The sequence below is a fragment of the Lynx canadensis genome, chromosome D3 (assembly GCF_007474595.2).
Source record: "Lynx canadensis isolate LIC74 chromosome D3, mLynCan4.pri.v2, whole genome shotgun sequence".
Lineage (NCBI taxonomy): Eukaryota > Metazoa > Chordata > Mammalia > Carnivora > Felidae > Lynx > Lynx canadensis.
The window spans coordinates 62586929-62601460 of NC_044314.2; the positions used below are offsets into that span (position 1 = coordinate 62586929).

General features: G+C 37.5%; 1 protein-coding gene across 2 annotated transcripts in view; it reads left to right on the forward strand.

Annotated features, from left to right (window-relative positions):
* The window catches only part of SEH1L (SEH1 like nucleoporin), a 34218-nt gene that overhangs the window by 17181 nt on the left and 2505 nt on the right, over positions 1-14532 (forward strand). For both annotated transcript variants that reach the window (XM_030336358.1, XM_030336359.2), the window contains exons 5-8: positions 6129-6227; positions 11144-11284; positions 12015-12172; positions 13490-13640. In XM_030336358.1, coding sequence (XP_030192218.1) covers positions 6129-6227; positions 11144-11284; positions 12015-12172; positions 13490-13640 — 549 coding nt within the window. The remainder of the gene's footprint in view (positions 1-6128; positions 6228-11143; positions 11285-12014; positions 12173-13489; positions 13641-14532) is intronic.

A 14532-nucleotide genomic window follows, 5' to 3' on the forward strand; every position in this document is an offset into this window, starting at 1 on the left:
CAGGCTCTGAGCTGTCAGCAGAGAGCCCTACTCGGGTCTTGAATTCATGAGCTGTGAGATCACGACCTGAGCTGAAGTTGGATGCTTAACTGACTGAGCCACCCAGGTGCCCCTGATACCTTTTTGTTCTTTTAAGATTTTATTTTTCTACAGCTAGTGTGGGGCTCAAACTTAACAACCCTGAGACCAAGAGTCACATGTTCCACAGACTGAGCCAGCCAGGTGCCCGATAGAGATCTTATTTGTGGAAATGTTGATGGTTTTTTAATTATGTTTGTAATTATCATAATTTCAAATGATATATATCCATTTTTCTACTGAGCGATTTATCAATTTTTAGATTGTATATGGACTCACATTTTTTTTAAAAAGGAAATTAGCTTATTTTTTTTCTACCTTCCATTCACCTTTCTGTTTTGTTACGTTGCTTATAAAACTGGTAAAATGTACAACATTTATATTTACATTCTGTAAAAATTTAATACATATACAAATATTTAAAAAAATTTTTTTTTAATGTTTATTTATTTTTGAGAGAGAGCGTGAAGGGTGGGGGGGGGCATGGGGCGCAGAGACTGAGGGAGAGAACACAGAAGTGGGCTCCAGGCTCTATGCTGTTGGCACAGAGCCCTACTCAGGGCTTGAACTCACGAACTGTTGAGATCATGACCTGAGCCGAAGTCGGACGCTTAACTGACGGAGCCACCCAGGCACCCCAATATAAGTATTTTTCTTTCCCCACAAGTTGATTCTAAAAGTTAACAGCCAAATTTACATTATTAGACTGTAAATATTCGTTATAGATGCAAATCTAATCTTTTTCTTGAAAATTATTGTTCATGCAGAATATCTGGTGTTAACTTTTGTTTTTTTTTTTCTGATTTTACTTTTTATTTTTAAAAATTTACATCCAAATTAGCATATAGTGCAACAGTGATTTCAGGAGTAGATTCCTTAAGTGCCCCTTACCCATTTAGCCCATCCCCCCTTCCACAAACCCTCCAGTAACCCTCAGTTTGTTCTCCATATTTATGAGTCTTTCCTGTTTTGTCCCCCTCCCTGTTTTTATATTATTTTTGTTTCCCTTTCCTTATGTTCATTTGTTTTGTCTCTTAAAGTCCTCATATGAGTGAAGTCATATGATTTTTGTCTTTCTCTGACTAATTTCACTTAGCATAATACCCTCCAGTTCCATCCACGTAGTTGCAAATGGTAAGATTTCATTCGTTTTGATTGCCGAGTAATACTCCATTGTATATATATACCACATCTTCTTTATCCATTCATCCATCGATGGACATTTGGGCTCTTTCCATACTTTGGCTATTGTCGATAGTGCTGCTATAAACATGGGGGTGCATATGTCCCTTCGAAACAGCTCCCCTGTGTCCTGTGGATAAATGCCTAGTAGTGCAATTGCTGGGTTGTAGGGTAGTTCTATTTTTAGTTTTTTGAGGAACCTCCATACTGTTTTCCCGAGTGGCTGGAGCAGCTTGTGGTGTTAACTTCTGATGGATGCTCTGTTTTCTTTCTTGAGTCTTCTGGGTTATACTTGGCTGTCACAATTTTCATATCACATGTTGTCTTTAGATTTTTTTTTTTTTAATTTTGGTGACTGACACACCTCTTAAAGTATATTTTTTTTCATACGGATGGATGGCAAACTTCTTTGAATTCTGACATACCAGAAAACGTCTTAATTTTACCCCATGGTTAATTGTAGTTTGGCTAGTTTTAGAGTTCTAAGTTCAAAATGTAAGAATTTTGAAGATAGTGTCCTTGAGAATCTTTTTAATTTAAGTGTTAATGAGAAGTCTGAGGTCAGTCTAATGCTCGTTCTTTTGTAGGTAGCCTGTTCTTTCTGGAAGTTTTCAGGATTTTTGTCTTAACTACTTTGAGCTCTGTTGCATGTGTATTCTCCTAGTTTGTGGTTTGGCATTTTGACACTGTGATGACTTTTGACAGTAGGAAGTTCTGAATTTTATTGTATTATTATAAATTTTTGAGGCTTCTTTCTTTTGAGAGAGAGCGTGAATGGGAGAGAGGAGCAGAGGGAGAGAAAGAGAATCTTAATCAGGCTCTGCGCTCAGCATGTAGCCTGATGCAGTGCTTTGTCTCAATGACCATGAGATCATGACTTGAGCCGACATCAGGAGTTGAACATTTAACTGACTGAGCCACCCAGAAGCCCCTAGAGAGTTCTGAGTTTTAATGTAACCACGTGTATCAGTCTTTCCTTTATTGTTCTAGTGCTTTTTGTATTTTACTTGAGGGATTTGTCACCACCTTAAGGTTTTCAAGTGTATTCTGAATGGAGTTTGGTTTTGCTTTTCACATTTAGGTCATTATACCTCCTGGAATTGCTTTGTGTGATTTGAGGTAGCAGAATTCTAAAATGTATCCAGGATGTTTATAGGTATTATTTTTACAGTTTTTATTAGGCAAATTTTCATATCTACCAAAAATGATAATACAATGGGCAGACCCTTCACGTATTCATCACCCAGCTGCAATAACTCAAAGCTAGTCTTTTTTTCATCTGTATATGACTTACCACTGTCCCTCTTCCCCCGATAAAAAACTGGATTATTTTGAAGTAAACCCAGACATATACTATTAGGTGTTGGTCTTTTTTGATTCATCCTGCTTGACATTTAGTGGTGCCTTTCAAAATGAAGATTCTTGTCGAATTGGAAATTTCTTATGATTTTTTAAAAATTTCCTACGATTCTTTGATAATTTTCTTATGTTGTCTCTGTTCTGCCTTTACGGAACTCATCTTTGAATATTCTTGGATTTACTCTCCCATTTCTTTAAAATGGTTTGGAGATTTACTACTCTGTCATCAAGATCTCCTGCTAGTTCTCTGGGTATCCAGTCAGTTTTTGTTACATGGATATGATATTTCTTTGAGGGTTGTAATTAAAATTTTTTTAAATTTGTGTTTCTTTCTTGAATTACAGTAGGTCTCCTTATTTGCAATAGTTATGTTCTATAAAGCTCAGTGAACACTAAATGAACCGAACTGTTGCTCCTGTAACCAGAGCACTGTTGCATGTGTATTCTCCTAGTTTGTGGTTTGTCATTTTGACACTGTGATGACTTTTGACGGTAGGAAGTTCTGAATTTTATTTCATTATAAATAATAATAAATTTAGGGTTCTCAAATGGAACAGGTTCAGCCACTGGCTGCTAGTAAATCCGGAGGCAGAGAAATGAGTGGTGATGGAACAACAGAGTAATTTATATTAGTGAGGCCCACACCGGGAAGACAGTGGACTAGTGTCACAAAGGCTGTCTCCAAAATGCTGAAAATACTTCAGGTTTATATAAAGAAAATATGGGATAAAGGTCATTGGGTATGTTTAGCTGTGCAGTAAAGGTCAGGTTAGTCACTGTGTTGAGGTCATTCACTTTGGTCTTGCTGCAGCAGGGCAGCTGTTACTGCCTGAGGGGATAGTTTTGGTTCTCATTAGACGATGCTTTTCAGGCTGGGTCTTTTGCCTGAGTTAAGAGATAAGTTGGAAAAAAAAAAAAAATCAGAAAGTACAGACTGAGGTCCAAATGGAGGCAGTTAAGGGGACAAGTGTGTCTTTCACTCCTTTGAGAGATATAGGATTGGTTTCCCATGAGCCTTTGATCACATTTTTGTCAAGTGATAAATACTTAACCTTGTTTTATGAGTGTTTGTGTTTAAAGATACCTTTTTTTTTTAATTTTTTTTTTTTTAACATTTATTTATTTTTGAGACAGAGAGAGACAGAGCATGAATGCGGGAGGGTCAGAGAGAGAGGGAGACAGAATCTGAAACAGGCTCCAGGCTCCGAGCTGTCAGCACAGAGCCCGACGCGGGGCTTGAACTCACGGATGTGAGATCATGACCTGGGCCAAAGTCAGGCGCTCAACCGACTGAGCCACCCAGGCGCCTCTAAAGATACCTTTTTAAGCATATGTTGCTGGTTTGTTAACATTGAAGTCTGCCAACAGCATTAAAACTCAGGCCTTAACAAAGCTTATCTAACACAGTATTTTCTCCATGAGGCACATTGTATAGTCTTCTTGCTAAGCATAGAAACTAGACTGCACTTCAGTACTACCCATGGGGGCCATTTTAAGTAGTGAAATCACCAACACAAAGCACAAAAATATGAAAAGCATGGTGGTGAATAGAAGGCAACACTTGTTTTCAGCATGGGAGCTGAAATAAGAAAGCAGAACCTTATCTTGTTCGATCTCATTATGGACTGCGTGGGTCAAATGACTCAAATTTTTTGCAGAGCTGCTCCAGGCATGTTCATGGGTGACCACGACAGTCCCAAATATTGAATTTGGGGGGGGGGGAGGGTTACAAACAAATTTTAGTAAGTAGGCCAGTTTATAAATAAAGAACCTGCAAATAATGAGGATCAGCTATATCTACTTTCTCAAAGATCCATTTGTATATCTTGGTCTTTATTTTCATGCTTTTTGTTTTCCTTGTGTGTTAGTCTTATCTATTTGTAGTTATGAACAAAAGACTATTATGCCTAGTAGAGAAAACAGGTATTGGTATTTTTCTTCTGCTAGGTGCTCTGTTTTCTTAGTAGCTCACTCTCTTACTTAGGGGTTGGCTGAGTTTCATCTTAGGTGGAGTGTGTTGGCAGGATTTCCTTGTAGGGAGTATAGACCAAGGGAACTGAGGAAAACAGGCTGGGGTACCCCAAATTGCCAAAGTCAGGAGGACTTGACTTTTGGGATGGGGCACCTTAATGTGTTTTGTTCCTTCTGTTCCTCTCCCTGCCAGTTTTGGAGTGCTGTTTTATTTCAGGGTCTCTTTCCTGTTAAGTTTTGATCATCTCACTTATCCTTCCTCAGACTCTCTTTAGCTAGAGCCTAGTTAGCTGCCAGCTAAGGGGTCTTCTGATTGCAATTCTTTAAATGAATCATTTCATGATTGCCCCCTTACTCATTCCTGTTCTTTGCATGTATTGAGGAGGCTGGAGTTTGTGGAATTTCTTCCTTACTGATACTGATAGAGCTCTTTGCTTGTCCCCCTTGCATGTCTTCTTTCTTTCTGCTTCCTGTCTTCCTGGAATTCCTTTAAATTTCTTGATTTCTGATGGCACATTGATATCTAGGACTATTATGATGGTGTTATTCTTTCATCATTTCCATGGAATCTTAGGAGGGAGGGGAAGGAGATGTAGGTGATCAATCTACTTTTTTTTTAATTGCCACATTCTGTTTTCACCTTTATGAAGTTGGCAGATGACAGTGTCAAGGTCAGATGTTAAACAAGGGGTAATGTTGACAGAGATATTACTTAATTTGGGTGAGGGAGGCAAAGGAAATCAATATTGAGGTAATTAGGTATAGAAATGAAGAAAATAATGTAACCTAGAGTTTATTTCAGTAGAGTTCATTATCTTATTACTTCTCTTGCCTTTTTAAAAATGAATCTAGAGAAGAGAATGACATGTGGGTAGCATGTTTTCTTGAGGTGTGGTCTTTTTCTACTTTTTCTCCTTTTATCAGGATTTCTTATTTATTTATTTATTTATTTATTTATTTATTTATTTATTTATTTTTAAGTTTATTTATTTTGAGAGAGAGGCCCCGTGTGGGGCTCTATCCTACAAACCTTGAGGTCATGACTTGAGCCTACTGAGCCATCTAGGAGTCCCCAGGGTTTCTTCTTTTTGTATAAAGCACTTAAAATCTTTTTGTCATGAATTGGTCACTGTAGGGTTGCTTTTTATTCCATAGTGAATGACCAAATCTTTCAGGAAGAAAAATTCCAAGACCTCTTGGCTGTCGCCTTTTTTTTTTAAATTTTTTGTTTGTTTTTTTGGCTTTTTTTTTTTTTTTTTTTTAATCTACTGAATGCTTGAAACCTTTTCTTTTGGGAAAAGAGCTACTTTTCTGTCAGCAAGAGGGGCAAGAGGATGGTATTATCTGTCCCCACCTTGAGCATTCTCAAGGACACACCCTCCCAAGGTGTGACTGTGTCAGATACATGGTGGGGATCTAGTCACAGTAGTGGCATACTTACATGTGGGTTGTAGAGCTACTTGATGCCAGGTTTTTCTAATTCTTTGAATTAGATGTATATTAACTTATGTAAAATAGTTTTTACTCTTCATTTCTAGCTCTCGTGCTCATTCCCCCATGATAGCTGTAGGAAGTGATGACAGTAGTCCAAATGCAATGGCCAAGGTTCAGATTTTTGAATATAATGAAAACACCAGGTTAGTACTATTTGGTCTTAATTATTGTTCTTAATTGCATTTGATTTTTTAAAATGTTATTTCTTCATTCACTGAATTATGCATCATTCATTACGTATTTACTAATTTCCTAGGCTATGTCAAGTTCTGTGCCAGGCTACCATAATATAAAATTGAATGGTATAGAGGAAAAGGTGACTGATTTCATAATATGTACCATCTTGCAGAGAAAACAGACAAAAATAGTAAAAAATGGTGATGAATTTTATCAACTGGGAGAATCAGGATGTTAAGGGCTTACTACACCTTGGGAGAGGGGGCCAGGAAGGTTCACTCCAGACAAGACTTACAGGATGAGTGAAAAGTAAAGTGTTAAAGAGGGGAAAACATTCCAAATGGAGAAAACTACATGTGATCAGGTACATGAACAAGATAAAAACCAGTATGTTTTTTTTTTTTTTTATTTTTTTTATTTTTTTTTTTAAATTTTTTTTTTTTCAACGTTTATTTATTTTTGGGACAGAGAGAGACAGAGCACGAATGGGGGAGGGGCAGAGAGAGAGGGAGACACAGAACCGGAAACAGGCTCCAGGCTCTGAGCCATCAGCCCAGAGCCCGACGCGGGGCTCGAACTCACGGACCGCGAGATCGTGACCTGGCTGAAGTCGGACGCTTAACCGACTGCGCCACCCAGGCGCCCCAAAACCAGTATGTTTTTATTGTAGTTGAAATGTAATAGGCAAAAGGGAGTATGTGAGAAATATGCAAGGCTTATATCTGCCCGACCTAGTGTTTTGTGTTTAGATTTTATGGGTGATATGAAGCCATTGAAAGGGTTTTAAGTTGGGGAATAATAGGGTTGGATGGTAGTTAAACTCTTCCATAGGTGTGAAAAGTATTTTAGAGGGCAACATGAGTGGATTCAGTGCTTGGGTGCTGTTATAACAGTCCAGGTGGGAGATTATAGTGGCTTTGGCATAGAGTAGTGACAAATGGGGATGGAGAGAAGTGGACAGTGAGAATAATTTAAGAAATGGTATCAATAGAATCTGATGACTAGATTTAGAAGGTGAAGAAAGGGGGATCTGTTGAGATGATTTTCAAGGTTCTGGCTTAATAATTGAATGGGTGGTATGTGATTTCTTAAAATAAGGACATCTGGAAGCAGGACACATTTGGGTAGAGTATAGCAGCATGTGAAGTAAAGTCTATTTTGGGTCATGTTGAGATACCTGCAGTACTTCTGAGAGCTGTAAGCTGTGTGTCAGAGGTGTTCTCAGATCTTGTAGGAGAAAAGAGCACCCATCAGTTGATCAGGTAGGCTTCACATGTGCTAGGTAACAAGCACATGGGTCTAGGAGTCAGATGCTGGGTAGGGCCAGAAGTGGAGGAGAAGAAAGAACTACAGTTGTCCCCCTTATCCACAGGGGATACGTTCTAAGACCCTTAGTACCTGCCTAAAACCTCTAATAGTACCAAATTCTGTGTCATCTGTGTTTTTTTTCTATACATACATACTTACGATAAAGTTTATAAGTTAGAGTATTAGATTAACAATAGCTAGTGATAAAATAGAAGAATTATAACAATACACTGTAATAAAAGTTATGTGATTGCAGCCTCTCTCTTAAAATATCTTTTTGTGCTGTATTCACTTCCTGTGACCATGAGAGACGATAAAATGCGTATGTGATGAGATGAGATAAAATGCCTACGTGAGTGATGTAGGCTTGCTGACCTGACGGTAAATTCGGGGCATCATCTTCTGGATGTAAATTTGATTGTGGGTAACAAACCGTGGAAAGCGAGACTGTGGCTGGTAGTGGGACCAGTATATTTTAATTCCTGTGGGCTCTGCATTTCAGAATGTTACTAGGAGTTTTGAGGGGTTCTTACTCCAGCCCTCTACTTCCCAGATTCTTGATTTCTTCAGAGAGACTGTTTACAATAGTGCTGTCCAGTAGAACTTGCTGCACTGATGCAAATGCCCCGTACTTGTGCTAGCTAATGCAGTGGTCACCAGCCACATGCCACTGTTGAAGCTTGAATGTGACTACTATAGCTGAAGAACTGCATTTGTTCATTTTTATTAATTTAAATTTAAATAGGCACATGTGGCTAGTGACTGGAGTATTGGCCAGCACAGTTCTAGAATATAGGAACCTTCCTTTAGAACTTTTTGAGGCTTTCATAGCCTTTTAAGCTATTAAAGCTATGAACCGCATCACTAGCACTTCTTAAAAGAGGCTTTATGAAGAGTTAATACTGTTAAAGTGATTTCTTTCAACCTTAGCTGAACAGAATGAATTTGGAGGCATAAATCTAAAACTTTGAATGTGGGACCATTTCTAAAACGTAGGAGAATGAAACTACTTCATAAATAATATTTGAGTAAAGGGATAAATAACTTGCAAGTTAATTCTGAAAGAATATACAGGGCAGATAGAAAGTACCTAAAACTTAAAAGAATTCAGTGATAAAGATAATCCAAAGTTGTGTATAAGTCTCTTAGCAGAATAAATCTAGATTAGGGGCTGGATTCCCTGTATTTGCTCCTGTAACAAGGAGCCTGGCAGTGGAACAGTTCTGGGGTTAAGTGGCTCACTTGGTGCAGTGATGACATCAGAGTTTTTGGTATTTTCCTTAGTCATCCTTAGTGTGTTGGTGACAGCTCCCTCTTAGGATCACAAGAGCATTTCCAGGTTTCACATGCAGATACAAAGAAGGGCATTGGCTTTTATGTATCTTTTTGTATGAGGGAGAGAAGAAAAAGTTTTCTCGAAGTACCTTAGCAAGCTTTTTCATTGGGTCCCACTGACCAGAATTGGGTCACTTACTGTGCTTTAGCTGCAAGGGAGTAGACAGCAAGTGCCAGGCATTTTCTGCATTTAGAATGGCCAGGAAGTGGCACTGGGAAGGTAACTGTGTCTGTGTGTGAGTGTATGTGGGATTGACTTAGGAAGTTACCAGACCTTTTAAGATCAGCCATTTTGGGGGTGGTCCTTGTCTGTTTCTTTGAAGTAAGAGTTGTTCAAAGTTGTTATACAGATTGAACATGTTACGTGGAGGCTATGTGATAGTGGAGTATGTAGCATCCAATTATGAATACCTAACTGAGCTTTCTGTAAGTAATAGTAATAGTAGTAACAAATAGAAAACATTTGTCGAATTTACCAGTATTGGATATATTTATTTCTATTGGTGAATGAAAATATTAAGACAGACCTAGTCTAGATAATAGTACAAGTGCCTATATTTATACAGGTTATATGGAATTTTCACATACATTATGAAATCTGAATTCTAACAATCACCTTATGAGGAGGGTAGGTAGCTTTTATATTATCACCATTTTATGAATGAAGAAACTGATCAACAAAGTAAAATGACTTGTCTAGGATCCAACACAGGAGTTATGACCAGACAGTAGAAGCAGCAAGGGTGTGGATTAGATTACTCAGGATGATCATGTAGGGGAAGACGAGGTCAAGGAGCCTTGAGGCGTGTGCTAGCTTGGAGACATTTGGGGAAAATGTTGGCATGAAAAGAAGGCCAAGCATAGATTTGTTGGGAACACCAGTATATTAGAGGAGGGTAGTGAAAAGGTAAGAGAGGTACCTCTCTCTAACTCCCTCTGTTACATACAGGGTTATGTGCTTCATTTCTGTCCCTGATATTGAACTTACAATGGAGAAAAACATAATAGAAAATTCTTATCTGTTGTCTCCTTCATTATCTTCTCCGTTTGCACATGTAGAAATAGAATTGTAAGGATAAACAGATTTCAGTATAGTGCCCTTTATTACCACTAGAAGAACTCAGTTCCTCCTGTTATCAAATTCATTTTCCCATTTATACTCAAATACTTAGGAAATTCAATTACCCTTTTCTTGAAAATAGATATTAATGGCTAATAAATCAGCATCTCATCCTTTTTTTTTTTTTTTTAAGTTTATTTATTTTGAGAGAGAGAGAATGTGGGCAAGCAGGGGAGGGGCAGAGAGAGAGGAGAAATAATCCTAAGCAGGCTTCTCATTATCCGTGCAGAGCCCAATGTGGGGCTCAGTCTCACGAACTGCGAGATCATGACCTGAGCTGAGATTAAGAGTCCACAAGTTAACTGACTGAGCCACCCAGGTGCCCCAGCATCTCATTCTAATTAGTTTTGTTAAACTGTTCTAAGCTAAACTTACAAAATCAAAGAACAAAACCTGGGGGCTTTATATTAATTTTCCAGGGCTGCCATAATAAATCACTACAAACAAAACAATTTGTTCTCACAGTTCTCGAGGCCAGAAATCTAAAGTCAAAGTGTGGTCAGCACCATGCTGCTTCCACAATTCTTCCTTGTCTCTTAAGGCTTCTAGTGGCTTCGGGAGGTCCTTGGTGTCTGGCTGCATAATTCCAATCTCTCCCTGTTTTCACATGGCTTTCTTCTCTGGATCTCCTTTTGTGTCTTTTACGTTTTTTTTTTTTTTTAATTTTTTTTTTTTTTTCAACGTTTATTTATTTTTGGGACAGAGAGAGACAGAGCATGAACGGGGGAGGGGCAGAGAGAGAGGGAGACACAGAATCGGAAACAGGCTCCAGGCTCTGAGCCATCAGCCCAGAGCCTGACGCGGGGCTCGAACTCACGGACTGCGAGATCGTGACCTGGCTGAAGTCGGGCGCTTAACCGACTGCGCCACCCAGGCGCCCCTTGTGTCTTTTATAAGGATGGTCCAGGATGATCTTGTCCTGAGATCCTTAGTTGTATACACAAAGACCCTTTTTCTAAATTAGGTCACATTCAGTTTCTGGGGGTTAGGCCTTGGTCATACTATATATATATACACTGCAGAGGTAAACACTGTTTCATTGTGAACAATGTAAAAAATGTGTGGATTTTTAAAAATTTTAATTTCTGAAAATTTTAACATAAATTGTTTTTTTATTAGGAAATATGCAAAAGCTGAAACCCTCATGACAGTCACAGATCCTGTCCATGATATTGCCTTTGCTCCAAACTTGGGAAGGTCTTTCCACATTCTAGCCATAGCAACCAAAGATGTGAGAATTTTTACATTAAAGCCTGTGAGGTGAGGTTTTGAAGCAATTACTAATTTAAAAATGCTCTTAACTCATGATTATTTTCATTTGTGGAAGAGAATGAAGAGGCAACTGTGATCTGAAGAATGGATTCTTCAATGAACATTGTATATATAAATATATGAGTTTTGGGGATGGGGAATTGAATAAAGATAGGAGATTTATGTTTTCTTAATTGCATTTTATTTAGGCTACTATGATGAATTGGATCCTCTGAATATAATTGGTACTGTGTAAATGTTTGAACAAATGCGAGGTGTCAGGTAACTTAGGGACAATTAAATTAGCTCAGACATTCTTGTGAATGTCTTTATTCAGGCTTTAATTTTGGAATTGTGAATTTCAGTTCCTTTTTTTCTTCCTTCCCCCCTTCTATTCTTCCCTTCCTACTGCTTTCCTTTTAAAATTAATTGTTATGTATTTTATTCCTCAACTGTGTTTGGGTGAATAAAGCCTCTTTTGTTGTTCCTTTCTTCCATGAAATAATCACTGGATAATTTTTATGTGGTAGGATTATGCCAGGTGCTGGAGAATCAAATGAAAGTGACATGGCCCAGCTCTCAATGAGTTAAGGTGGGGGAGTATGGGAGGGAACGTGGTAGTTTTAGACATGAACATAATTATAAAATAATATGGTAAGTGTATGTATTTTTTTTTATTTAGAACCATGTGTGTAAAATCTTTTCTCAGCATTTCTCAGGAAAATCTTTTTATTAATAGGAAAGAACTTACCTCCTCTGGTGGACCAACAAAATTTGAAATCCATATAGTGGCTCAGTTTGATAATCATAATTCCCAGGTCTGGCGAGTGAGTTGGAATATAACAGGAACAGTGTTAGCATCTTCAGGAGATGATGGCTGTGTAAGATTATGGAAAGGTAAGGTTTTAATGAAAGGATTGTTGCTCTATGTTGCTACTTAAGAATTTTCATTTAGAAATGTAAACTCGGAAATATTTTGGAAAAAATGATCTTTCTACAGTTATTTTCAAATTAATGTCTTATATTTGTGTTATTTTGAACCTCCATCAGTTTACCTAGTTCATGGCAGTTAATGACACTTGAATTGTTTTTTAAGTTTCCATGTGGATCTCCTTTTAAAACTAAAAGTAATTGTAACAGAATATGCAGTATCTCCAAAAGGTACCGTTTGCTATGTGTGTAACTTGTGTGACTGCTCTACAAACACAGGATAGGGGTATAGACATCTCTTATTAAATAATTGCTCTAGCTAACCAGTCCTTAATAGGAGAAAATCCAGTATCACCTCCACTTCTTCTCTGCAACTCTCGAAAGTTCAAGAATCTTCTGGCCACTGATTCTGAAAGTTTCTTGTAAATGGCATGCTGAGTGAGAATTCGGTCTAGTAACTCGATGCTAGCTGTGGTTGCTGTAGCATGGTCTACATTTTTCCATGGACGTTTATCTACTGGGTGGAGGTGTCCTTGGTCCTTGTCCCACTCTAGTCAGTGGCATCCCATATAACCTATAGCTTAGCTCATGTACCCTGAGTAGTTACTGTTTCTCAAAATGCAATTTGGCTGAGTCTCCCATGGTCAGTTTTAGGCTGTGGCAGAACCGGCCCAGACCTCCCTTTCCTCAGTATCATTTGCTGTCAAGGGCTTTGCTTCTCTTTCTTGCTCCTGGTCTTTAGTCAGGAACACCCAGCTTCACTCCAGCAGGATCCCTAACTTGGGTTTCCTGGGCTAAGGGTCTCCAGTGACCTATTTTGTATTAGAAGAATTAGGCCATGTTGGGTTAGCCACTCAAACCCCAAAGGGGTCCGTCTCTGAGGACATTAAGTACCCACATGACTTACACTTGCATAACCAAGAAGACAGCTCCATAACCCTACATATACAAGTAATCGAAATTCATTATCATGAAATGAAGAATTTATTTTGATATTAAAGTTAATGTGGTAGCTTAGAGAATTGTCTCTGTTAATATTTGTCTTGTAAGGAAAGGAAATGGTAGAAACTTTGTTTTTTAAATTAGTAATTTTTCTAAAACTTTAAAAAATAATTGGTAAAATTGAGATACGTATTTCATTTAAAAAATGTCTTTAACATTTATCTTGAGAGATATGTAGTCCTGTTTTGTTTTTTTCATTGTAGTTTAAGAATTTGAACACAGATTTGTGTCCTTGAACAAAGCTATTAGCCATGTTAATGTATTTGACCATTTTCCTTTCAGCTAATTATATGGACAATTGGAAGTGTACTGGTATTTTGAAAGGTAATGGGAGCCCTGTCACTGGGAATTCTCAGCAGGGAAACTCAAATCCTTCCCTAGGTTCAAATATCCCAAATCTTCAAAATTCATTAAATGGATCTTCTTCTGGCAGGTAGGCTGTTTTTGTGGGAAAACTAGAAATTATCTCCTTTTTAAAATCATTCTGATAGCCAGACTAAAGGTGTGTAATTTCATGGATTTTAAGATTGAATAAAGAAATTCATACACAATTATAATACTAGAAACAATTCACTTTGTTAGCTCTGTATTTAGCTTACATAGTCATAATATTTATTAGGTAGATTGTTAAGCCATTAAACAAACTAAATTATATTCTGAAATTTAGTGGTCCGTCAGAAATGTTTATAACTTAAAGATTTTACTTTGCTTCTCAAGTAAGATGAAGAGCAAATCTGGGATAATGCTGAGGATTTTAGTCCTAGATGAGCATTGGTATGTTAGTGGTAGTAGTGTAGCCTTTGAATTAGGTCAAGCTGAAATTTTCAATAAAATACATTAAGCCTTTGTAGATGAGAGTGAGTTAAATGTGTTTTGTGGGTGTTGGGTGTGTGTGTGGGTGTGTTTAAACCTTTAATGGAGATTGTAAGAGAAAATGGTAAATTGTGATTTCTTGATTTTTAGAATTTTTCATATATTTTAGATTCTTGTTTATCTTGACAAACAATGTGATCTGAAGAGTCATCCTTTGTTTTCATATTCAGATTTCAAATATGTGAATTTTTAAGATCAGCTTATTTTAATATGCCTTTGTGAATAATTTGGAATACGATTCAGGAAACTTCAAAGCATGGTCCTTATTAACAAACTGTCCTGTGGTTATTCTGTGGTTATTCTGTTGTCATCTTAGAATTCTATTTAAAATTTCTTCAACTATTTTTATAATGTTAAATTTTTATTTAAAAAGTCCTGTTTGATTCTGAGATTTAAGTATTTGCATGTAAACAATTTCAGGTTACCACAGAAGAGATCAGATTATAAAAATG